Below are 26,030 nucleotides of genomic sequence, written 5' to 3'. Positions count from 1 at the left end.
CGGGGATGACTTTATGAGGGCAGCTTTCCTCAGCTCTCCACACACACGTTTTCCTCCGTGACGAGCAAGCCCAGGCAGCAGCGAGCCGAGCCTGGCGCGCCGGGCTCGCGGCCAGGGCGGCTCTGCCCTAACGTGGCACTCGCTGCTGCCCGGGGCGGCCCCGGGCTGCTCCCTCAGGGGCGCCGCCGGGGGCAGGGGCTGGGCCCGGCCCGCTCGGCCCGTCCCGCCGGGGGCAGGGGCTCAGCCTGCCCTGGGCCCGGCGCTGAGGGCCGGGAGGCCCTGGCGGGAGCGGCTCCAGCACGGCCGGCTGGAAATGGCGCCGTTCCGGCCCCCTCTCCGGGACGGGCTCTCCGCCGGGCGCGGCCGCCGCAGCTGTCCCCGGCCACTTTGAGAATCTCGGCTGCTTCCCCCCGCTATGGCTCCCGCGAAAGGGCTCCGCCCTAAGCCTCGCCCGGCTACCAGGGGGCAGCTGCCGTCCGTCCCTTGCCCACAGTGACGAGTGGCACCGCGGCCCCTCGCCGTGTGCTGCTCGGCGGGACGGGGCCTCGCCGCCTCCCGCACTCGGTACGGAGCGGTCACTCCTCCGAGAGGGTCAAGCCCAGACGGAAGGCGGGGGCCGCCCGGGGAGCGGGCTGAGCGCCCGGCCGCTGGCATCCCGTGCGCCGGGCTCAGCCCGCCCTGTCCGGGGGCCGGCGGGGGCAGCGCTGCAGGGACCGGCCCCGGCCGCGGGGGACGGAGCGCCGAGCGCCCCTGGGGAGGGCCGAGCGGCGAGCCTGGATGCCCGCCCGCCGCCGAGTGGGAACGGGCGGGGAAAGTTTCTCCTGTGCGCGCCCCGTCCGTCCCTCCCTCCGCGCCCGCACACTCTCGCAGACACACACACGCTCACACCCCTCTCCCGCCGCCAGCGGCCGGGGGGCACTTTTGAAAGCCCTTCTGGTTCCACACCCAGCCGCCGCTGACATCATTCCCGCAGGAGGGCGGGCGGAGGCACCGCCGCCGCCGCCAGACGGTCGCAGCCCCGGAGAGCTGCCCGCCGGCCCGCGCCCGTGAGTAGCCTCGGCCGGGCGGGGGGCGCGGGGAGAGGGGGCGGCGGCGGCGGGGGGCGCGGGCAGCTTCGCCCGCCAGGGGAGGAAGAAACCGCCAGAAATGGGAAAAAATTAAAAGCTCGCGTTTGTTTACTACGAAGCACATTTCTATTTCGATGGCTGTGGTGCTGGGCCGGCGCGGGAGCGCGCTCCCGGTCCCGTCGAGCCCCGGCCCCGCTGCCTCGCCCCGGGCGCCGGGGAGTGGGACGGGGCGGGCCGAGGGGCTCCTCGCCAGTGAGTCCAGGCTGGGCCAAGCCAGCAGAAAGTTCGCGCTCTTCCCGGGATAGTTTCTTTCTGTTCTTTTCTGTAACTCTCAGCGGAGTTCGCGTGTGTTGCAGTAACGTTGTAGCAGTTCTTGGCAGCACCCCTCTCCCGCCAGTGGAAGGAAAATACACTTAGCTGTAATTCAGTGCAGATTTTGAAGTTCTTGCCATCATTAAACGTTTTTCCACTTGAGTCAAAATGCAGTTTTACTCACTGGTGGCTTTTATCTATATGTAATGCCCCCTACATCGGGAGCGTTATGTGCCAGATACTGGACAGGCAGCTAGCTCTCAGTAACGAGGGTTGTCTGCAATATTGACTATTGAATTCTGAGAGGTAAGCTCCTTGTTTGGACATTTCTAGGAAGAACAGTGTACTGCTGTCCGTTCCTCATCAGACTTATCCATGAGTTGCTCTTACCCAGAGAACGCTGCCATCAAGCAACCTGCAGTTAGCAGCCTCTGTTAATTTCTTGGCAGGAATACTTTGTTCACATAGTGCAGGAAGGTGGTTTTCTGGTTGTTGGTTTTGTTTTTTTTTTTTCTCACAGTAATTGGGAATAGCATGTAAATGATCAGCAGTAGTTGCAGTAGAGCATCTTAGAACTATCTTCTGACTTGATACAGGGCTGTGAAGAAACCCATTAGATAGCTGTGAAATCAACACTGAATTTTGTTGGCGTTTTCTTTAGGAACTTTGGAAGTAAACAGCTATGCTTGGCTCAACGTCAGAAAAACAAAAAGTAGCTCTTTCTCTTCGTTTACTTGCAGACTCTGTATATACAGTGCTGGTGTGTTAACTATATAAAATAAGCCTTCTTGCCTGCCTGAGATATTTTCTCTGTTGAATAAAAATAGCCTATAGTGATTCCTTCATCCAGACCCACACTCAGATGTTTAAGGCTTTGCTGTCCACATCGTTCAGGAGAGAGTTGTGAGGCTGTGACTGAGATGCCAGGTAGTTGCAGACGTGGGCAGGCAGGAATCCACACAAATGGTAGGGGACTTTTGGGCACAAGTTTCACTGAGGGGAGAAATGGGAATTGCAGTTTGCTGGAGAGTCCAGCAACATTTTTGCAAGAGAATGTGTGACAAATGCCATCCAAATATACCACCTGGAGCACAGGTACTTGCCATAGCTGATGAAATCAAAGTGGGAATGGAAACAAAGCATATAGTGAACATGGCCACCAGAAGCTGATTTGAGTTTATTCAGCATAAGATTTAAGGACTTCACTTTTGCTTCAAGACATTGAGAAAGGAACTCTAACTGTTTTTTGAATCTCTTTGTGAACTTGTAGTGTTGAGTTAGGAAATAGACTCAGGGATACCTGAGGGAAGATTCATCCTCCATGCTTAATAAAGATATGTGCAGATTGTGTCAAGCCCGCTGTGTGGCTGACAGGGATCTTACAGGTAGCTGTCTGCCCAGCCAGGAATCCAGGAATTACTCTGCCAGTAGCCATCAACATTAACTGGAGTTGAAATGCAGCAATACCACGAAAACTCTTAGGAGGCGATCAGTTTCTTGTTAGTGTGCTCATTTGGGAAGGAAAATGGTGGGTTAATATAATTTCAAATAAAAATAACATCCAATCAGTAGACAAGACACTACTGGTGTTGAATTCTTTATTTGTGGCCTGGAAAGACTTCTATTGTAAACACACAGTGTTGATTGTACTGTGGATTTTCCAGTGAGGAAAAATAGTGAGTTTTATTTGGTTACACAGATTTTAAAACCTTGTTAATAAATGAAATTGGTCAACAGATTGAGCAGATCAAGACTGAAGCCTGCTGCAACATTATGATCTTAGACAAAGATTCTGTCTCAGTTTGTAGATGCTGAAGATATTGTTGTTGGTCAGCATTGCTTAGAAGAAATTAACATCTCCAACTTACACCCACTTTCAGTTAATGCACTTGACACCTCTTATTAGCATCTCCTACTTCACAATTGCTTTGTGTTTTTCTATTACTCACATTATTATGGCTTTTATTTTGTTGTCTTGCTTGTCTCAAGGTTGTTTCCCATGTCAGGTTTGACATTCCTTCAGTGATTAGAAGAATGTTGTATTGATGAGTCCCATATGGGTGTTTAGAGAAGCAAGACCTTCCTCTACTTTTGCTAAGTACATTAGGTGTAGGCTATCTCCTTTCATAATGTTGTTTCCTTGTCATTTAAAAATGAGGTCAGTGGCAGCACAAGGAGACTCTTCCCTTTTCACCTCCGTGGCTTGAATATATTTTGATTTTCCACTGGCACTTCACATTCTATTTGTGTCTTGAGCATCATGTAAGACATGATATCGCCACATAAATCAGGACAAGAATGTGTTTAATTAAAGAGATATGCAGGTCTCTGGGGACAAAGTCTTTTGTACTGCTAGCTGGCAGATGTACTTTCCAGGTCCTCCTCCATGTTCCTGTTGGAAGAAGACCCAGCAGAATGAGGCACTGTGTTGTACAGGAACTAATAAGAAAGAGATTTACTCTGAAGTGAAGCATGTAAAATCCATGTGATGCTTCAGCACAGCCAAATTTGAAAGTAGAAATGACTGCACAGCTTTTATTGAAATCACGTTGGTCTCAGAGGGAATGCAGGGGGAACATAAGCACAGTGCTAAGGAATTCCATTCATGGACTGTTCAGTTTGTTAGGGTTTGCTTGTTTTTTGGATGCTCAAAGCAAACCATGATCTTTGCAGTATAGTTTCAGTTTTTGCTGTTTTTTTGTTAAAAATTTTACTGTTTTAGAGAGTAGATAATTTTGTAAAATGCATCTCAAAATGTCAGGTGATGCTTATGACTTGGTTAGGAAGATAAGTATCATAATTATTAGAAAATACATCTTTTCTGGGTGAGACTCAAGAGAAAGCCTGATGGCCTGAATTCATCCATCAAAGGAATTATTATTTCTCCACTGAATGGGGAAAATGTAATTACACCTTTTTATTTTGCCGGTGAAGTTTCATGGGCAGGTTTAATGATGGTATGTGCATGCCAGGTGAAGCCTCATAATTTGGGTGTGACCTTAAAATACAACCCTCTGGCTGTGTAGAGATCTTCACAGGAGTCTGTAGGTGGAGCAGAAAGTGGACTGACTCAAATACCCCTTAGAGATGGCTATAGGATATATATTTATGGTTTGCTTCACTGATTCTTAAACACTGCACTATGTTTGGAATTGCACGGGCCACAAACAGCTGAGGTGGGCAGTGTGAGCACTCCCTCGGGTGTTTAATGCAGGTGTTTAGTGTCCTGAAATAGATTAAAATTCCTTCTTCCAGACAGAAGGAGACCTTCCAAACGGCCCTGCATGTCTCTGCTGAGGTGCACATGCTGCCATGTACAGGCTCTGTACACTCACATGTTCTCCAGGGCTTGCAGTGCTCAATCCACCGAAGCAACAAACCCGCTGTTTAGTTCAAAGGCAGAAACAAACCCAAGTCCAGAGACTGCAGAACAGTTTGTGAACAACTGAAGGGCTCTGGCTGAGCCTGCCCATCTGTCAGGGTGCTTTCTGTACCCTTACCTGGCACTGTGGCTGTGCAGTGACCCAGGCAGGCACTGTCCAGCCTGGTCAAGGTGCAGCTGTGGGTAGAGCAAAGTGACCCAGTGGCTGAGGGGACCGGGCTGTTCCCAAAGAGCAGCCAGTGTAGAAGAATTGTGCACTGAGTGTGCTCAAACAAGGCATAGAAATCCTTCTACCTGGACTTGTCGAGTCCATATGGCAACTTCAATTGCACCGATTACAACTTGATGCTGTAAAAATTCTGGAGGTAGGCTGAGTATTCAGTGTAATCCTGTGCTACAATGTTGCTGAAAACAAAGCAGTAGTAGAAGCTGTGGAGAGTTTGAGCTTTTTATTTTATAACCAACTGTTGTACCACCAATAGAAATGTGTTTTCACACTCTTGATAGATGATGTGTAAACTCTGAAATAACTAAAACCAAAATTTCTCAACACAGAGCTAGTCAAAGCCAAATCAAAACAAGCAGTTTGAAAATTTTACAACAGTGAATGCAACACATTTAATTGTTAGCAATTTCCACAGAGCATCTGCCAGAGTTAAAACAATATCAGCTTTTATTTCTACGGAATTAAATGCATTGCATTAAATCTGGAAAGACAGACCTTTTCTGCCTTTGTTTGTTGGTTAATTAGGTGGAACATCATAAATCACTCGAGCTGCTCTGTTGTATCTGGAATAATCTCTGGATAAGCAGCAGTCTGTAGTCAGTAGAGCCCAGGGTCTGAGGTTTGCTCAGAACTATGTTAATGCATAGTCAGTGCTGCAGGTGTGCTTTTTTTTCCTTTTCGTTGACTGAGGACACATTTTATCTGTCAACCTGATAGAAAGGTCTGGTATTTTACTTGGTCTGTCACTCCCTGCCCGGACAAGGTATTGAACCAGGGGCACCCTCGACACTGAAATGTGGCCACACGGTGACTGAGCAGGGGTGAGGCCAGGCCACACCTCAGTTCAGCTGTTTGTTTCAGGAGCAGGTTCCCAGGAGGCTCCTCATAGCTTGAATAGCTTATCGGAACAGCCCCGTGTCATTGTCCCAGCTCCATGGAGCTGCTGCTTCCCCAAACCAGAGGCAAGGCTGTGCCAGCAGGCTGCAGAGGGCTCTGTGCCCCTGCCCTGGGGGGCTGGCAGGCAGTGGTGGCCCTTAGGTCACCCTCTGACAAGGGGCAGAGGTTGCGCTCACTCTTGGAAGCTTTGCTGCCCGCCCGAGAAACAAATGGTCCCTCCAAGCTGGTGGTGTGTCCTCTCGGTCACCACGGTGTCCCTGCACTGCCCATCAGCCAGCACTGCCAGCAGCCCTTGGAGCACGGCAGAGAATTCAGCTGAGTGCCAAGGGCATGGGTATCATGCAAAAAGCCTGTTGTGAAACACCCAGAGAGCTCAATGAATTGTTGAGAGGAGAGCAGAGCTGCAGGGTCCTCTCAGGACAGCGGGTCTGTCGCCCTGCTAGCACAGTCCCTGCACCACAGAAATCCTTTCTTGTGGAGCTCTTCTTCCTATGCTGTGGTGATTGTAAGGCCATTCCAGAATGTGACAGCTCTAAGAATTATAATTTAAATCCTAAATGTGCTCACATATGATTTATAGCCATTTATTTTCATCTCTAAATTAAACAGTTCTTTTTCCTTCCATGTGTTTGCCTTGACCTGCAAGCAAGTATATTCCCATTCTGTCTTGATCTTTGAAAATGAGCAAGTGAGAACGAGAAGTTCTTGTCTTGTTAAGCTTAGGAAAACAAGCTCTAAGTACTTTTAGACCAGCTTGATTGTTAAGAAGGTTTTAATGTACACCACAACTTTGTTTATATTGAAGTGGTATCTGGTGCACAACAAGCAAACTAGCTGAACAGAGAGCATGCACTGAACACCTGAAATGATGTGTGCTTTCTTTCATCTTCTAAGAATACAGTTAAGCTCTCCCCATACATACTTAAGTTACAAACATTTTATAACATGTTTTGCACTCGCCTTTGTGAAAGCTGACAGAATACGTTTGTGTTTTGTAAGAAACCAGAAACTGCAATATACAAGCAGTTCTTTCAAATTACCGCTGGGTTTTCTCAAACAATATGTGCCCTTTGAGAAATCCCTTGAACCACGGGGTGTCTTTGATTAAAGACTGTTTTGTTAGCATTTGCCAAAGGCATGTGATGCTCGGCATAAACTGAAGGTGGAAGAGTGAATGACTATGATGGGAATCAGAGATTAATTGCAACCCTTTTAGGTGTTATTTAGTATTAGGGCAGCCTACCTTACACCTCTGTGGGTTGTGTTGGGATTAGATGCAGATATAGAACGTCTTAAATATGAGATTATTATTATCTAGTATGAAAGTACAGTTACAAGAGAAAGTGCTTTAGGGAAACAGAAGAATATGTAAAAGATTTACTTTTGAGGGTGGTGTGATTTGTGCTGCTGGAGGAAAACATTCTCTTTCAGCTGACCACACAAAACCCTCTAAAAAGCAGTTTTGAGGAGGTGAAGTCTTAAAGACTTTCATTTAAATATGTCTGTCTGTGTAGGCAGCTGACTTCTGTACCTGCTAAATTGTCTTCTCAGCAATTAGTGGCTGGTAATGTCTCTCCCAGGTTTTGCTGGAGTATTTGAATACATCTATCTTGAAGTTTTTAAGCTTCAGGCTGTTTTTTAGGATTTTCAGGTAAGATGTCACAAGGCTCATTTTTCCAGTAAGTGACACTTCCCCATGCCACAACAGGGCATTGTGTTCCTGTGTTCCCATAGGTCCTGCTGGTTTTCTTCTGCTGAGCCTGCCCACAAAGGCTTCATGGCAGAGTGACTTTCTTCTGCAGTGCACACAGCAGGTTCATAGTGAAAGGAGTGGTAGGGCAAGTCTAAACCCAGTCCAAACTTGTTTGCAAATAAATGACTGACAGAGTTACAGAAGTGGCAGCAATGCTGGCATCCCTAGGTCAAAATTTTATTAAAAGCATTCCTAAGAAATTAGAAACATCAGCTTCTTTGGGTCTCCATACTCAAAGCTAGCATGTTGCATTTCTGCTGCAATTTGCTTCTTGGTCTTGTTTGGAAATACATGGACCAGCGTGGTTAGAATTTCCTAGACTTTGTAGTTCTGGCTTGGTAGCATAGATTAGTGAGGAGGACAGGGTGAGAAGGGAAGAAGTCTGGAGATGATGTGCCAGACCCACCTTTAATCACAGTCTCTTTCACTTTTGGTAGCTAGGTGGGGTTTCTGAAGAGGAGACCAGATTTAGTGTTTATGAAGTTGCTTGAGAAAGAGCTGAAGGGGTGCCTGAGCACCCCCTCACACACAGGTGACAGGGAGGCCACTCTAAGTCTGCTGTTGCTCAGGCAGTCCTACCACTACCACCAACAGGATGGACAGACATCCAAACACTGTGAAAACAAAAGGTTTTATTAAGCTATAGGTGCACATTTGTATTACTTGTGGTGCACACAAAGAGCAAACCTCAAGGCTTTGGTTGCAAGGCACAGTTTTCTGAAAGAAAATAGATAAAAACTAGGTCATACTGTGTCTTGTGAGTTTCTCTCCAAGCTTCTGTATTTCACTGTCAAAATACAACAAGTTGACTGTTGTAATTGTGCAGGAGGTTGCTGGGTCTTAACACAGCCTGCTGCAAGGGCACCAATAAATCTAGATCTGATAGGATGACCCTACTTTATTTTCTGCCTATGTGTTAAAAAAGCCATAAATGTTATCATTCAAATGGAGCTCTAGAAAAGAGGGTGGATTAAGTTTTTGCTGTATTTTTTTTTTTCCCTTAGTACTGTGGTTGAGTGTAGGGAACTTTGATTAATTTCCTTCTGATTTTCTTGCTTTGTGAGGAAGGACTTTGAAAAACAGGTGGAAATGTAAATGAAAAGCTCTCTTCCTTCCACATGAAATAGGTAGCACAATGAGCTGTGGGCTTGAGTGTCTTCTCAATTAAGCAAACAAAAAGAGCTGGTGGTTTCTGTGCCATCTAGGGGCTCACAGGACACTTAGCCCTCTTGATTCCAAAGCCATCATCAAGCAGGAACCTGAAATTTTATTTCATGTAGAACACACATTGTTCTTCATGCTTAGCTTCACGCTAGGAAGAAATTGGGTGGGAGCCCATGTGCTGAGTAGACTGTTACTCATGCTTTGCATTTCCTGCCTGGGTCCCCATTCAGTTTTGCAGAGGTGTAGTCAGAGCCATCCAGCAATTCTTGGAGGTCTCCACAGTGGCTGCAGAGACTGGCTGAAGGCAGATGTTCAGTTCCTGTATTGACTGTTAGCTGGGTAAGACCTGAGCATGAAAACAGGTCACAATTTGAATGTACTCTTGAACATGAAGAGTATTGTTACTCCCAACTGTTAAATTAACTTAGACAGAAGAACTAAAGAAACTAGAGTAAGTTGTTTTAACTGGTATAATTATTCTCTTGGTATTACATTTCCTGATTTTCTCGTCCTTTATGTTGTTTGATATTTAGGCATTAGAGGATTGTTGAAATCCTCAAAGCTCTTGTTGGCTTGGGAGAAAGTCTGCTGTCTGAACTTCACTTCTGGTTACAGTTCTGAGAATCACACAAGAAAAACAGAACCCTTCATACTTGATAAAAGAAAAAAAAATAGATAAAGTTAACAGTATCACTCTGTTCTTCATAAACTGGGGAATTCTCTGCAAGTTTAGAGACAATGGTCTATGCAAAATGTGAGCTAGCTTCTGAGTTCTCTGTCATGAGACACCATGAGATGTGGCAAAAGAACTCTGAGTAAAACATGTAAATCCAAACAACTTATGATGCATCACAAGATGATAGATTTCTCACACTACAAGTATACAGACTTTTTCTTCTAAATCCACATATTCAGACTGAATTATAGAACTGAGGGGCAGAAGAATTGATAATTAAAATTTGCTTTGATTCCATTTTACACCAGTGACCTCAAGAAAGTTCAGCTGAACTGAATGCTTATTGATGGCCCAAAGACCTGCTGTTCTAGTTGCAGTGAAACATCTCAGTGCAGAGAGCTGCAGGTATGGTAACTTGTTCAGCAGGATCCTCTGCCCCTTGTTTTGGGTGTGTCTTTGCAGCACACTAAACGTGGGTGTGCACACCCCCTGCCTTGTCTGTGCAGAGCAGGAGCTGTTCTGCAGAGATTTCACCACGTCTCTAAGGGTATGAACCAGGATTGTCTGTGGGGAAGTTTTCTCATACATGGGCTCAGATGAAGATGATAAAAACCCCTGACTTGATCTTAGGGAATGAGGGCAGCAGCCAGTGTTGGAGGGTAAACTTCAGCCTTTCCAATGCAAAAGAGCTCAGGATAAACATACTGCACTGTATATTGCTGGTTGCAAAACTTGAGTATGCACAAACATGAGAAACAGCCTGGCAGAAGAGTTGAACTGCATGGGAAGAAAGGAAAGCGTTTGTTGTGGAGATGCATCTGGGTTGGAAAGTAACGATGAAACTTCTGTTAAAAACTGGCAAAGACTATTTTCATTTTTACTTGCTGTACTAAGCAGCAGAAAAAACTAAAATAGTCCTGTTTCTTTGTACTGATGGACATTAAAGATAAACCTTATCCTGGAGATAAACTGAGGCTTTTCTGCAGAGGATGTGTTTTTGTGTGTGATACGACATAGGGAGACAATCCAGTTTTGAAACACTAAGTTCAGAAATGCTGGAAACCCTGGCCTAGATTCCTTATTTTACTGTGCAGTTCTGTGATGGTTTTAGTGTCTTACCCTGTATAAACCTACTTGTCTCTGCATGTCCAGGAGATTAGAGCAGAGGCCCTTCTTAGACACTTCCTCTAAAGCTCATCAGGGTCTCTCCCATGGCAAGTGCAAACTACTGCTTCCAAAAGTCTGTGTTACTGAAGAGATTCAAGAGAAGTGTGACTGCTGCCTTTATCCTCCCCATGTAAAATGGAGTAGCACTGGAACATTACTTCTGCACTAACAGAAAAAAATAGGTGTTGTTACTATAACTGGCCTTCCGTTTTCAATGTATTTTGTGTAAGTATCCTACAACTTAACAGCATTTTTGGGAAACCTTATTACCACAGCAAATCTGGATGTGTTCAGTGGGATTCCTATAACTTACTCTTTCTAGATCCAGTGGCAGTCTGTACTTGTAGCTCAGCAGTGTCTGTCCACTTCTGCCTTACACCAAGCCTTCTGTAGTGGCAATAAATGCTGAGGCTTACAATTGAAGGTATTGATGTTGACATCCAATGTCATCCCTGCTGTAACTCCCAAATCTGTTTTTAATGGGACATGTGATGAGCTAAGTCAAATATTATGTTCTCTTTTGTCAGAGCTTTGCTGGAGATTAGTACAGGGAGGTTCCTGAAATAGCTACAGATTGACAGGAGAGTTGAGCTGGAAGGGGCCTCTGGAGGTCCCTAGCACAAACTCTGGCTCCAGGCAGGGGGTTAGATCAGGACGTTCTGGGCCTTGTTTCAGTCAAGTCAGGAAGATGTCCAAGAATGGAGATCCCACAGCCTCATGGGCCCTGTTCCAGTACTTAATCATGCTCATTGAATATAATTAATACTTTTTTTCACAATTGGAATATTCCTTGTTGCAACTTGTAACTGTTGCCTGTAGTCTTTTCATCACATACTTCTGAGAAGAGTGGCTCCATCATCGTAAGTGTAGTGTGTCCAAAAAGCTTTTCTCATATATTTGTGTGTGTGTGAAAACTTAAAAGAATTCAAGCCACTTTGGGGAATGATGAACAATATCTGTTGCATCATCCCAGTTTTCATCCATGCAGTGTACTTAAAAATCATCAACACTTTGACCTGAGAGCAATCTTGTGTTTCAACTGCAAGTGAAGGAAGGTGAAAAATCTCTCTGCCCAGGAAATAGTTCATGGTAAATAATAAAAGGAGTACATCTAGTGTGCAGAATAGGATGTTATCAAAGTGTTTGGTTAGTAATGCATTACTAAAATAAGAACATTAATGCAAACAGTGCTCTGTAACTCTGTCCTTCGCTTGCTCTTATGGAGAGGAAAGGAGCTGCCTGCTGTGAGGAGAGGCTCCCAGGCAGACTGTCCTCAGAGGACTGGGGAAGGAAGAATCCCTTCTTGCTGAGGGAGTGGAAGAATTTTGAGTTTGCACAGTAAGGTTTTGAATTCCAGCATTGTGTGTAGTGGAGAAGGACTAGTAGTTCTCTCTGATAGATGAAATCCAGAATTTCTGCCAAGAGGGATGCAGATTCTGTAGTAGCATCTGCAACTTTGCTGGCTGCATCTTGGAAGAAGGGAGCTGCTTTTTGCTTCCTGCCCACAAATCACAGAGAGTTTCTCTGGAAAATCCTCTTCCCTTCATTATTCCTTGTGCAGGCTGGGATGAACCACAGAAACTCCTGGGTTTCATGGGAAGGGAAAGTTTGTAGGAGTGATTGAGGTTTGTGCACTTCTGGCATCCTGCTCAGGCATGACAGATTGGATAACCAGTTCTTGTTGTCTTTTCCTGGTATTAATTACTTGGAAATGGTCTGTCTTCTTCCTTTCCCCCAGTGTATTTAATTCCTGTCTCCATGTGTCATCATTTAGCACTGTGTGCACAGAAGTTGTAGCAGCTTGTGAAGGGAGCAGTTGCCAGCAAGTCAGGAGGAGGTATCTAAGGATGGTTGTTAGGAAGGGTCTTTGAAACAGAAAGATCAGACCTTTCTTACTGTTATTTTTTTTTCTTTCTGTAAAGACAAAACAAAAATCTCATTTAATCTAGGCTTTATTTGGGTGAAACAAAAAAATGTCTTCTCCTCACCAGCCATACATGTTTATCTTTCGTGTCTGAAACACTTCTCTTTATGGCTGAAAACAGTAAAATAAAAACATTCACTTGGATAAAGTGGGTTCTTCTGTGCTGGAAAGCCTTGCTTTTTCAAGATTGGTTTTAATTAGGTTACATTTTTTGTCTCTCCTTATGCTACTTCATGTAATAAGATGAAATTGTATTGTTATTCTTAAAATAATACTGAGTACAATTTGGTTCTCTCTCCTTATATGGCAGATGATTGTTGCATTATTGAATGCTTAGATACCATCTGTGCAAGAAATGAAACCAACCACAAGACAAGAGGGTGCTGTGCAAAGACTGGTACATATCACAATGAAAATACTTTGATGTGACATTATACAAACCCACAAAATGTCTTCTTTTCCTTTCTTCTTCCTTTCATTCAAGCAAGGCTCAATAGACAGCCATGAATGACACTTCCAGAAGCGGAACTGGATTCAGAGGACCTTGAGTCATACCACAGAATCAGCTCATTGGAGGAAATTGCCACTTTCTATTCTTCATTGTGGCTGAGAAGGCAGAGTTTGACAGAGAGGAAATGGGAAGGAATACACACTAGAGTAGCTACTTTTCCTATTTTAGGGTTTGCCTTGGCTTTCCCAGTCATTCTAATTAGATACGGATATAAGGCTATCCACTTATTTTTCACAAAAGCACTTTAATACTGTTTGCCTTTGAGCTTGTTATAACTCTGTACTGCAGTGGAGATGGAGAGGATTAGTCTGGAACTCCTGGTCTCTATTCACTGAGTTATTATGCTGTCAATTATCTTTTTGTTAAAGTTTTGCAGAGTAGTTATTATTTGCCCTGATGAGAGTGCCAGTGGAACTGCTTTAAAAATGCTGTCAGAGTAGTCCTTTTATTTGGTTAAATTATTCATGTGGTTCATGATTCCAGTAAATGGCAGTAGGAGAGAGGGGGTTAGACATGAAAAAAATAATGTAAGTCTTAAATTTCATAACTGGCCTTTCTTCTGGGTATTTACTGTGTTACATGAGTGGCATCATTTGACACCACAGAATGTGTCCAGAACAAAGAGAGAAATATGCATTAATGTATTGATGGGTGACAACATGCAGATGATGTACAGAATGGTGCACCTTAGCTGCAAAGACCTGCAAGACTGGAGATTCCTTATAGCATGTATTAATTGACAAGAATTTCTGGCCAAGAAGAAATAAATATGTCAAACAATTGCATTTTTCTGTGTTAGTAGCAGTAGTTTTCCTGAACCTATTTGTTATGTGCCCATAGATCTCCTGGGGGTTCCAGTTAAATACAGTTTCTGATTCTCTTGTACATAAGAACATATTTTTTTCACATGAGATGTGATATTGGAATAAGTGGGTTAAATAAGGTATGAAGGTAATAGGTAGCCTACAGAGAGTATTAAGTGACAAAACATAAAATAGCTAACTGGATTGTTATGTGTAATGGGTTTATTCAGCCCTACCAGGGAGGCAATATATTGAAGAAAATGGAAGTTCTTTGTCATTATTCAATGGATGAAAGTTATAACTGTATGAACAAAGGACATGAGGCCTAAGGTATGACACAGGTGCTACTACATCTAGGAGGTAGTTCTTGATGCACTTAATTTTGTTCTACAAGGATCCTTTTAAAATCTGGTTCTTCATTCTTTGGAAGGATAGTTGGAACAAGAGTGCAGTCACTTACTTCAGTCAGTGGAAATATTATCATCACTGCACATGAGGCTGGAATTTGAAATCCACTTCTCTAAAAGCCAATGTGAAGGACTTTTCCATCCTTGCACACGGAATCAAACTTCTTTGTGCATTTATTCACTGCAGCCATCATGCTAGAAGGTTGCAAAATGCGCCTCTTGGCTTCATTTCAAGTTGTGATTAATTTTAACACCCATGATGCCAGTTAAGTATCTGTGGAGATGAAACATGTGCTGTGGACTCAAACTGCATCTGATGCTACTGTTTCTAACAGCACCATAACTGCAGATTGATCCACTGACAGTTCTTAAAGATTGTTCATATACTTCCTTATGTTCAACAGATTTATCTCAGCCTAAAGCCTCTCCAGAGCAAGGATGCTGATTCTCCTGGCCTTCATTATTGTGTTCCACATAACCTCAGCAGCGCTGCTGTTCATCGCAACTATCGACAATGTAAGTGTCATTTCTTCTCGTCTCTCAAACACACTGGGATTTCTTTGCTTCATAAAAATTGGGTTTTTCTTCTCTAGTCTTGAACTTGCTTACTGAGAGGACCTAAGTTTGTTAGACACACTGGTGTCCTAAGACCTTTCTGTAACAAAAATGCCTTGGATATGCGTTGCTGGTGGATGAGGTGATCCATGGCATCATGTTGTAAGCTCAAGGCAGCAGATTCTCTCCCCTGGGAGAGACTTGGCCAGGGAGAATATTTATGGGGTGGAGCCCTGGGATTTGATTCAGCTGGATATAAAGAGGGGGGGAATCCACTGTCCTTTTGTGTCAAGTACCTAAAGTCAAACAGCTGGTGATTGATATGTGGGCATAATTTCAGTCAAAGTGTGTTTTGCCTTGCAAGTGTTGTCCAAGATGTCCAGATAAATCATGAGAGACACCATGAATGTATGTGTCCATTAAGGTGAAGCAGCTTCAGCACAAAGCTTTAGAATATTTTATGTTGCATTCTTTTCAAGAATAGAATTAATTCTGTGATCAGGAAGAATTTACCCTCCAATATTTATATCTAGCTTTTAATGGAATTTTCCATTTTCCAAAACTGCCCACTAACCTGATCAGATGTCTGTGCACTGGAATCTGTCTATGAGGTCTGATCTATGTACAGGCTTTTGATATTTAAAAAATTGCTGCTGAAAATGCTCTTTAGTGAAGACCATGCTCCAAATGAAATGATGTGTTACCCACAACTTTTTATTGCAAAAGTGTACAAACTCAGGTGTTACATTTTAGTCAGTTGGTTGATTGTTCCATGGAAGTAGGTCATTATTTGAGCACTAGAGGAGGTTGTCTTACCCCACTCCTTTGAATATTTAGAAAGCAAAGACAGTGGGCAAAGCAACCTAATCTTATTTCAAGCCTACCATGCACAACCCTAATTATTACAGAAATAAAAGCCTCTGCTTTGTGTCATTAACTACTTTCGAACAATTAAAAACTTGAACTCTACAATAACTGTACAAACATCTATTAGATTTTATATTATATAGAGGTCAGAGCTGACAAATAACATACTGAACTTGGACTGTAAAATCCAAATGAATGGAATCCTGAGAAAGTAATTATTTTTCTTAAAACACAGTATTTTGTTTATCCATATGCCTACTACCATAATGTAATTACAGTTTCAACTGCAATATTGTTTGCAAAGCTGCACGGTAAGCTCTGAGGCTTCTGGATTGTCTATTTAAACAGCAGGTCCTACCAGAAATCGTATTTAAAAGTGGTATTTTGTGCAGCTCTAGTCAAAACAAAGGCCTGGGTAGCTATTGGAATGGGAATGGGTTTCCTGAGGAAATGCCACTTGTAGAGTGCTTGTCATTTTAAATGACAAAATTAGCAAATCGTAACTACCACACCAGGCTACTGTAAAAATCTGCTCAGACACTGCAGTACCATTTTACCTTGAATGTTAAAATCTCAAAATAGAAATACCACAGGAGGATCTTAATTTGTCAGCAGCCATTACCAGACAGATGCCATAGTGTGCTGCAGCACAGCTGCATTGCACTGAGATTAATCACTTCAGTGGAGCAACCAGAACCTCTGTAAAGGACTTCTGTTTCACAGTGATGCTATTTCCTGCAAATCAGCAAATGCTGTTCCTTCAGAGAGGTGTGCATCCTAAACAGGGTCTGGGTGAACAAAGCACATCTTGTCTAGGTGTCTCAAGGAGTGAGCAATCGCTGCCTATACAAGATTTCCACCCAGACGGCGGAAATCCCTCGTGCTTTGGGATGTTTAAGATGCCAGTATGTACTTCACAGAGATCTAAAATGAGAATGACATGTGGACAATTATATAGCCTTTATTCTGAAATGCCATGAGAGCTCACATTTTGTTTGAGTGGTTAAGTATCAAAAATGAAGAGAAAATTGTTAGAGCTGGTATATCTGATCAGTAGACACTTGGACAAGGAAGGAGTTTTGTGTGTTTTTTTGTTATTTCTGCCTCTAAGAGCGCTTTACTTTTATTTTGCAGGCCTGGTGGGTGGGAGATAACTTTTCTGCAGATGTCTGGAGAGTGTGTGTCACAAATACAAGCACCTGTGTGGCTATCACTGATGAGTTCAATGGTGAGTGTCTCTCCATGACTGTGCCTATGCTCTCCCAGCAGATCTGGTGAAATTGCTATGAAATTTACAGGGGCAGTTTTATAGTTCTTCAAAAATCTGCACATCCTAAATAGGCAGGTTTCCTAATAACTTTAATACTGGTTTTTCATTTTGGAAAGGCCATTGTTCTAACAGTTTCTATGAGAGGAAAGCAGAAGGAACTCAGACCTGTGAGACCACATACTAACAATGACTGCTAACAAGTTCTTAAAAAAATTAGATAGGTAAAAACAGTGATGTCATCTGAAGAGATAGAATTTGCCTCAGAATTGAACTTGCAGAGAAGAACATAAAAATACTGACTGTGTGCAAGAATAGAGGAAAAAGTGGAAGAAAACACAAGCTGGAGTTTTAACAAGGAAGTCTTAATATACAGTGTAGCATAATATCCTGCTTTACAAAAATTGAAAGTAAATGTTCTATTTATTTCTCAGCTTTCAATCTGTGTACATTAAAGAGTTAAAGAATTTGAAGAACCACGTACCCATGAAGCAATTTTGTTTTCCAAGCATCAGGTTGGTTTAGGGCCTGTAACGTGCAGTGTCACACAGGGTTTCTCAGCTAACTGGATTTAAGGGTTTGAATTTATTCTCTGTATTACTGTATGTCCACTGCAGTCAGGTACCCATCCTGGGGAGGTGAGGGGTGGCTGAGGTGTGTCTGCTGCTCCCAGAGCTCCTGCCTGCAGCGTGGCTGTTCTGGAGGAGAGGGGCCAGAGGATCTCTGCAGTGGGGCTGCAGATTTACACAGAGCAGCTGCACCTGCTCAAAAATGTATTGGTTACTTTAGGTCCCAGTTACAGGGAAGTAAAGGCAGGAGGATAAACCTGAATGAGAGGAATCTTTAGTGCCAAGAGTGGGTATCCTGTCTGGTTACACCTTCCTGAACAGAGCTGTCTCCAGGTCTGGTGGGAGGCTGGGGTCTGCGTTTGGAAGCTGTTGGGGACAGCTGGCAGTTTCACTCTGCTTCTAGGAAATTGATGGCAGCAAAGGGTGGGATGTGGCAGAAGTAGTCTCTTCAGTGTTTTATTCAGTTTGATGAGAAGCTTTTAGAAGTCTTTAAGCCACTGGCTGTATTATTACCAAGGAAGCAGAAGAGCAACCAGTCTGTGCAGTGCACACACAACTGCTTTGCTGCATCTGCTGAACCACTTAAAGAACATGGCTCTGCCCCTTTACTCCTTGCAGGAGAAGGCAGAGAGAGAAACTATTTTTAATCAAGGCTGCTTTGTTTTTGCAGAGTATCAATCAATTCAGGCTGTTCAGGCCGCCATGATCCTGTCTACGATTTTCTGCTGTGTGGCATTTCTGGTTTTCATTCTTCAACTCTTCCGTCTAAAGCAAGGAGAAAGATTTGTGTTAACCTCTATTATCCAGCTCCTGTCATGTGAGTGATTTTTCAATGCTTTTGACTTTAATGATATTTTCATAAAAGTAGGAAAGTGGGAAAAAGTTTTAAAAAGATTGAGCTGCATGAGAACTCTGTAGTGCTTTTGAGGACATAGCTTATCTTTGTAATTGTTTAAACAGTGAACTGTTCCATTCTGCAATATATAGGCAGTTAAAATATGGATGTCATCACTGCTCAGGATAAAGTAATTTAAACTTTGAAGGGAAAGAATTTGAGATTCTGAACTTCTTGAACACAATAAATAACTCTCTAATTGTTACAGGCAAGTACTCACTTTGTTTTTTGTCAGTCTTAAAAACTACCCAGATGTTTAGAATCATTTTCTGTTCCCTGCAAATGACATAGATACACAACAGCACTTCAAATATAAAGCTTGCCAAGTAAACTGAAAATATGTCTTGAAATGCTTCCAGGTTAGTTTGAGGATGGAAAACCAGCATCTGCAAAGAAAGGGCATTGGTGGAAGCAGCTGACAGAAAAGACAGTGAATAGTTGTGTGTACTGATAATATTTTAAGATGCTGACTTTTATTATTTTCTTCTCCCTGCAGGTCTGTGTGTTATGATTGCAGCTTCCATTTACACAGACAGGCATGAAGAACTGCACCAGAGCCATGGATATAGAATGGAAGTTTCCAAAGGCCAATATGGCTATTCCTTTGTCTTAGCCTGGATTGCATTTGCCTTTACCTTGATCAGTGGAGTGATGTACTTAGTACTAAGGAAGCGTAAATAAATGTCAGCACCTAGTTATTTCTATCACTGCAGTACAAAACCAAATTCCAGTAACCATTTTGTATATAATCATTTACATGGTTTTGTAGTAAAGGTATTGTTTCTCTAAAAATGTACTGTGTTCTTCATATGAAACAGAATCAAAAAAAAAAAAAAAAGAAAAGAAGGCAGGTGAAATGAAATGCCCAGCACCTCCAGGTCAGGGGTCAGAACAAGATAGTCAAGTGGTTTCTTTTACATATTTCATCATTGTAAATGGTCTTCCTTTATTAGACTTATAATAGTTTGTTCCTGGCTTCTAGCAGATTACAAATAAAGCCTGTACAAAATAATTTGTAAGCAATATACAAACTATATTCCTGGACCAGATATATCCCTTTGAAATATGTTAAATATAAGGGTGTGTAAAAAAATGAGGCCCAGATCACAATGGAAAAGCAAACAATTCTAAAGCCCAAAGCTGCACTCAGAGCATCTGCCCTGGCACAGGATCAGGGTTCTGCTCTTTATAATGTGCAGTAAGTGTCATCAAGTTTTTATTAAAACCACTTGCTTTGCAAACGTAAACAAGTCCTTTTAGTACTCCACCAAATGTTTCTTTTGATTTCACATTTAATTTAGGCACACAGAGCCTTTGGTGGGAGCACTTCTCAGCCAGTTCAGCCTGGGCCCAGCACAGCTGGAGCAGTGGGGAACAGCCTGCCCCAGTCCTGAATCCCTTCAGCTTAGCCTTGGGCAGCCTTTCTGGGAGGGAGAAAAGGGAAACAGAAAAGCTTTACTGTGCCTACATCTGCAGATTTCTAAACAGACTAGTGATCAAGCAATGCCAAATGTAGGTTTTTACAGCCAAACTCGACATGTTTATTTCAGTGGGCTTTTATCACCTAGGATTTCATGGTTAATGTGTCCTGTACAAAAGCATTCCCTGAGTCTGCCCATTAGGAAATTTGCCTTTAAAAATTCATTTTAAATTCCTTTGTGGATTTTAGGGGTTTAAGGAACTAAACACTGTTACTAAACAAATCAGAGTGAAATTACTATGCTTATGAATTTCATGATCGGTTTCAAGATAAAATGACTTGGTGATTTTTATTTTTCAGTAATTTTTTGAGTTAAATCCTTGCTCTAATACCAGGCTTAACTGCTCAGCAGTGTAACGCTGGCTTTACTGATGGTGATTTTGGAGAACAGTGTGGAGAATGAATGAAGTGCCTGTTCTGGTTAGTCACAGCTTTGATGCTTAAGTACAGATTGGACTTTTGTAAAGCTCTAACCATTTATTTATTTCATTATATTCACTACAGCTGGCCCAATACACAGGCAGTAAAAAAGTAAATAGGGTTTGAATGAGGTATGACACCTGAAGTAGAACAAGTTCAGTATCATAAGGCAGCGTAGCTCTACTGAAGTTAATAATTACTACATTAGACATCAGCTGATGTCTAAATGTAGTCAGATAATGTAATTTTATCTGATTTCTTCAGATTTATCCTTGATCACAAAGTAAAAGTTCAGGTGCATAGCTTTTTAGGAACTGCCTCCAACATGAAGTCACCAAGTCATGTAGTTCCATCTTCATTCCTTCAACGTCCTATAATGCTTTGGCATATGCTGGTTGTCTTTTTGGAGCAAAGAAATACCAATAAGACTGTTAAAAAAATCAGGATGAGCAAGCAGGACATCACAGTAAAAGTAATAGTAATAGTTAAAAACCCACATCAGTTTGAAGAAAAGGGATTCTCCCCAGTCTAGCATCATGCTAGTATTTTGTCAGGTTTTTCCCTCCTTAGTGGGAGTGCTCTGAATTTCAAGAATTATTACCCTACTTTTTAAAAAAGTGCTTCTATAATTTGCTGAATACGTTTCAGGTTCAAAACCTGAGATTTTGCTAGCAAGCAGAATTTGTCTTAAATAAACCGATGCAGGATTAAGAATGAAAGTAGATGTACTGTTAGCTAGGCATTTTGCTACATTTATTAATGCATGAAACAGTAAGGGAAATTTTAAAGCAAATATGGATTAAAGCTCTAATATCTAAAGGACAGTCCTGAAAAATTCAAAGTTAAGCTTTTATGTGACTGAGTTGCAGAGATGCTTTAGTTTCTTGCCTTGATAATGCTCAGGTCATATGTAGATCAAATATTTAAAATAAAGATGTAGAAACACATGAACACAGTTTAATTCCACAGTAAAAGCTCTGTCCCTTTATTAAAGTGAAAAGCACACACACAACAATCACTCTGCTGTATAACAGCTCCACTTGTGTACAAACACCAGCACGTGCATGATGCCACACAGAACAGATGGGAATGTTCTGCACAGCAAGGGAACAAATACCAAATCAGTCTGAACTAGAGTTTAAGCAGGACAAACATATTTTATATTTTAGGGTTTTTTTTTACCTTATATGCTATTTAAATATGCCATTTTCTATACTTTATATATTCTGAAAATGTACATGAAAATAAAATGAATTCTTGTACTGTAATAGCAAACTCAATACATTTAGCAATCTGACCTTGTCTTTAATCTTGGGATATATTTACACAATGTTGGATGAGAAATAGTTGAGTATTTGTGTGAACAGGTAAAATTAAATTCTTCCTGCCTGTAGTAGAACCACAAGCTGATTATTTTGTCCTTTTTTGAAAACCTTTCAGGGTAAGCAGAGAAAATATTAATGTATTGAACTTTTAAATGTATGGTGTCAAAAGAAAGTCTTGAGTAATGTAAGATCCACTGAAGCTCTGAGAAGTTACTACTTATAAGGGTTTTTTAATTTTCCATCATTTGCAGAAACAGTCATCTATTTTAAGATGAGGTTGAGTGCCTTGACCATATGAGCAATAATGTGAGAAATAGGCCAGTAACTTCTGTATCTGCTCTGGTCCAAGCTTTGGATTTGCCTAACAGCAGGCTGGGGTTTGTACAGATCCATTCATGACACTCCCCCAACTCCACAGAAATTACTTCTCAAACCCCATAAAATGTCTCCCTTCTAATAATATTTAATAAAAGGGAAAAGCCCCAAATATTAAAGTATTCACTAGGAGCCGTGAATCTGTCTTTATGTTTTTCACCCAGCAAGAAATCATCAGTACAGAAAACAATATTGGAAAAACAATCTATAATATTTATGTCAAGATACTTTAAAAAAAAAAAATGTTTGTTTTTATTTATGTATCCTGTTAGGACAAGAGATGGGCATTACTTTGCTATACAGTATCTTAAAAAAGTGTTGTAGATGATAGGATCAGTGCTGCTTAGACACTAACTACTTTTTTATCCCAGTTACCTCAACAACTAATTTTATGTGGTTTTTAATGTGTTCAGAATAATGGAGGGACTGCTTGACTTGTTCTTTTCTTATCTTGAGCATCGTGGAAATTTGTGCCATTTAGCTAAACAGACCAAAGAAAATAATTCTTCCTGTAATTCCTAAAGGCAAGGAAGGAGCCACTACCTTTCCAAACACTAAAGACAACTAAGAATCCTAAAATCACTGAAATAAAATAATGAAGTTTAAAATTTTATTATTTTTTTATTTCTTTTATATGTGCAATAATCCCCTCTGAAGTAATGAGATAAAAAAATGGAATGTGGAAGTAAAGTAGTTTTAAAAAGAAGACTTCATTTTCAAGGCTGTAGAATCAAACTTACAGAATTAATGAAGCAACATTTTTAGGCCTGACAGATCTGGAGGGGCAGGGAGGGAAAGGAAGGAAAACACAAAGCAGAGGAAACAGAAGCTAAAAGGGGAAGGAAGGCTGGAATGGGTTTTGGGGCCAGGGGTTTCTGTGTTTTTATTTTTGACGATGGTGGTCTGCTGGCGTTCCTCACTTGCTTTTACAGAAAAATGTTTTACTGTTTCAATCCCGTTCCAATGGAGCCTCCTGGTGGCGAGAGAGAAGCCTTCGTTAAAGCCCAACTTGTCACTCTTGTTAAGGTCTTTAAAAAGTGTAACTTTCCATCAAGTCCTGAACATCCTGCAGTGTGCACAATTTAAAAAAAGTCTCCTTTTTGGAACGGGCTTGAAATGGCTCTGTTGAACACGATGCAACTGATCCAACCCTTGCTCTCTTCTCACAGGAGCTGCCCCTGCTACCTAAACCTTGGCAGGTAAACCCAATACAACGATGGCCATGGTGTTATGATTCCATGGAATTATCTTCTCCTTAGGGGTACCTCAATTACACCTCAATTACAGGAATTAAATTTAGGGAGTTGATGGAAAATAAATTCGAAAATTTTTCTTTTATATTTACTGGAATTGTGGTTTTCTTCTGTTGTATTGATTACTTGAAGTTTTCTTCCTTTCATTTCACTCTGATAATAGAGAATTTCAGTGGAAGGCTTCTCTTTAATCAAGTATATCCACGATTACATATCAACTGGCAGAGTGGAACACTATCTGTTTGCTTAGATTTCTTAAAACAACCAAAAATTATTCTAAAAATGCAAAATTATATATCCAAAAGTTCATGCAAGTGAAAACAATACTTGATTCACAGCAAACTATTTAGAACATCATCTAATTGCCTGAGGACATATCACATATCTTTATACTTTACACTTAAAGATTAACTTGTTTTAAAACCTCAAATTAAAATTTAAAACTTGAGGCTTTTAAGTATCTTACTGAACCTTATCTTTGTTTTACAGTTTGGTTAAAGTTTTTGGGAAAAGGCCAAGAAGATATGAAACTACTTTTGTAAAAAGTGTGAGAGCCTTAAAGAAAAGGACTAGACTGCATATTTGTCACATGCAATGCTTTTATACTTTTAGATGTAAAAGAACAAAACTCTTAGACTCCAAAGACTTCTTTTGAACAACTGTATTTTTATGACTTTTTTTCATTAAATATATGGTCAGCATGAAACAGGAGGCTGACAATTCACAGAACTACACCTCCTGTAAGATTAGCTAAAAGAATTTCACCACAACAAAATACTATCAGTTTAAGAACATGAGAAATTTCTCTTCTCTGTAACAACCAAATATCCCCACAAAAAAAGACGTTTTGCAGTCTTATCATTTTAGTATTAATGCATCAATACCTCCCAAGAGAAATGCTTTTGTATTAGTGGCTATGTTACTGACATTTTTATTTATTGTTTCATATTTTCAATTTCACTGCCTAAGAAATTTGTCTTCCACTTGCAGTTCATGGCTCCTATGCAATGGTCTGGGAATAGGTAAACGAAGGATGCAAGATAACTCAAAGAGGCAGGTACACTGTCAGGAGCTTTAACTTTGTAATAAGGAGGTCTGGCCCTTCAGCAGAAAAACTCCAGCGTGTCTCCAGCAGGACAGCATCAAAGCAGGAGTCATTAACATCCCCTCCTTTGAATTTCTTTAATCAGACTGAAAAGAATTATGTTGTAGTCTTGAAGAAATTCTCAAAGATTAACCAGAATGAGCTCCACACAGATTTTTTCTGTTCTTAACGCAACAGCAAGGGAGCTGTATTAGCCAGGAGTTTTCAGTTTCACCATCCAGTCACCCAGGAGTTTCCAAGCAGGCATTAATGCCCATGGGGGTGTCTGTATCTGCATCCCACCTGTGGAACACTTACTGTGGATGAGGTTTCCTCCTAGAGTGCCAGGACAGCATTCGCCTCCTTCTCCAGTCTGGAGACTTTCTGCTGCGAGAGAACGAACACAGCAAGGATTAGCACAGCTCACCTGGAATAAGGAAGTTGTGTATTACTGTTGTATGAAGAGCAGACAGTGAAAGAATTGCAATAGAAAATAGAACTATTATAAATTTATCTTTGCCACAAAAAAGAAACAATTTGCATACTTTAGGGGTCTCTCTTTAAAGTAACATAATGGTCATATGTGATTCACACACAAAAAATTCACAGTTACGTAAAGAAACTTACTAGTGATGTTTGAACTATTTCTCCATGGGTTTTGGTGCATTCTACTTGTCCAACTCTTCTCTTAAAGCATTCTACTTCTTGATTAAAGAACTCATTATTTAAAATACCCATCTGCTCACCATTCATAAATTTAACCTAGAATAAGGAAAAGCTGTGCTTCAAATCTAAAAATCTAAACACACTGAAATGCGTATATGAAACAATTACTGAATTAAAAGATTTCCAAAGTTCCAGGAAGAGTGGTACTTTTCTTTCCATTGTTTATACAGCATTTCACGCAGGTACAAGCCACAAAATTTTCTGCCTTGGCTTTCTCCATTGGACTTAAGTCACTGCATAAAGGAGGAGTCCTTTACCTTACCTCCTAAAATTTAAAGAGGTAAAATTAGTATGTTTGTATTACCACTAGCAGTGCAAAACACAGCTTTTAATGTTTTAAAAATGTTTATAACTTCCCTACATACAAAATTAAGGGGTTTACTTTCTACAGGACTAATGATCAAAAATGGCTGAGAGGGAAATTTCAAACAGAGTACTCATAAGCAAGTGAAGCTTGTTAAACTGGGAAATAAAAAAAAAAGTTTATATAAAGATGAATAATAAAATTTTAAATATCTTATAAATATTTTAAATTATTCCTGTTAAAATTATTTGTAGATTTTACACATCAGACATATATCCGTGATACCAGCTACAAGTAAAATTTGTCTGCGTAAGCAGGACTAGAGTGCATCCTAATGTCAGGAAAATAAAAATTTTATGACAAGTAATGTATTTCCTAGGGAAAAAAGTTTCCATTAGGAAACATAAATTCCTTATCATTATTCTCTACATGAAGTACTTGTTTTCTGCCTCTGTGATAAAACACAAATTTCCCTTCTCCCAAAGATTTCTGGCATCTGATCAATGAATTCAGTAGCACCTGCATCTTCATGAAGCCACATGTTTAAACAAGACACTGTGCCAGTGTCATGTCATTAATAAAGCTGCCACATCCCAGTAGTTTTCACTCCCACTGCATAGA

At 41.3% G+C, this 26,030-nt stretch overlaps 1 protein-coding gene across 2 annotated transcripts; it reads left to right on the top strand.

The window, feature by feature from the left end:
- The first annotated feature begins 841 nt into the window (after window positions 1-841).
- EMP2 (epithelial membrane protein 2) lies at window positions 842-21,752 on the top strand. 2 transcript variants are annotated; one of them, XM_015643208.2, is made up of 5 exons: window positions 842-1,046; window positions 14,694-14,805; window positions 16,846-16,939; window positions 18,218-18,364; window positions 18,939-21,747. In XM_015643208.2, exons 2-5 carry the CDS (start codon window positions 14,728-14,730, stop codon window positions 19,121-19,123), a joined length of 504 nt encoding a protein of 167 aa, XP_015498694.1. In that variant the 5' UTR covers window positions 842-1,046; window positions 14,694-14,727; the 3' UTR covers window positions 19,124-21,747. The 2 variants fall into 2 exon arrangements, with proteins under 2 accessions (XP_015498694.1, XP_018863822.1); XM_019008277.1 differs by lacking the exon at window positions 842-1,046 and adding an exon at window positions 12,947-12,965 and having other exon boundaries at window positions 18,939-21,752.
- Window positions 21,753-26,030: the final 4,278 nt, after the last annotated feature.

Source organism: Parus major, chromosome 14, assembly GCF_001522545.3.
Source record: "Parus major isolate Abel chromosome 14, Parus_major1.1, whole genome shotgun sequence".
Classification (NCBI taxonomy): Eukaryota; Metazoa; Chordata; class Aves; order Passeriformes; family Paridae; genus Parus; species Parus major.
This window is presented reverse-complemented; position numbering and strand designations above follow the sequence as displayed.

What these genes read in the sequence shown, in the direction of transcription:
- EMP2 (XM_019008277.1), top strand. Translation starts at nt 14,728, where the DNA reads ATGCTGATTCTCCTGGCCTTCATTATTGTGTTCCACATAACCTCAGCA. An exon ending in TATCACTGATGAGTTCAATG is followed by an intron (nt 16,940 to 18,217) that starts GTGAGTGTCTCT and finishes TTGTTTTTGCAG; the next exon opens with AGTATCAATCAATTCAGGCT. An exon ending in TATTATCCAGCTCCTGTCAT is followed by an intron (nt 18,365 to 18,938) that starts GTGAGTGATTTT and finishes TTCTCCCTGCAG; the next exon opens with GTCTGTGTGTTATGATTGCA.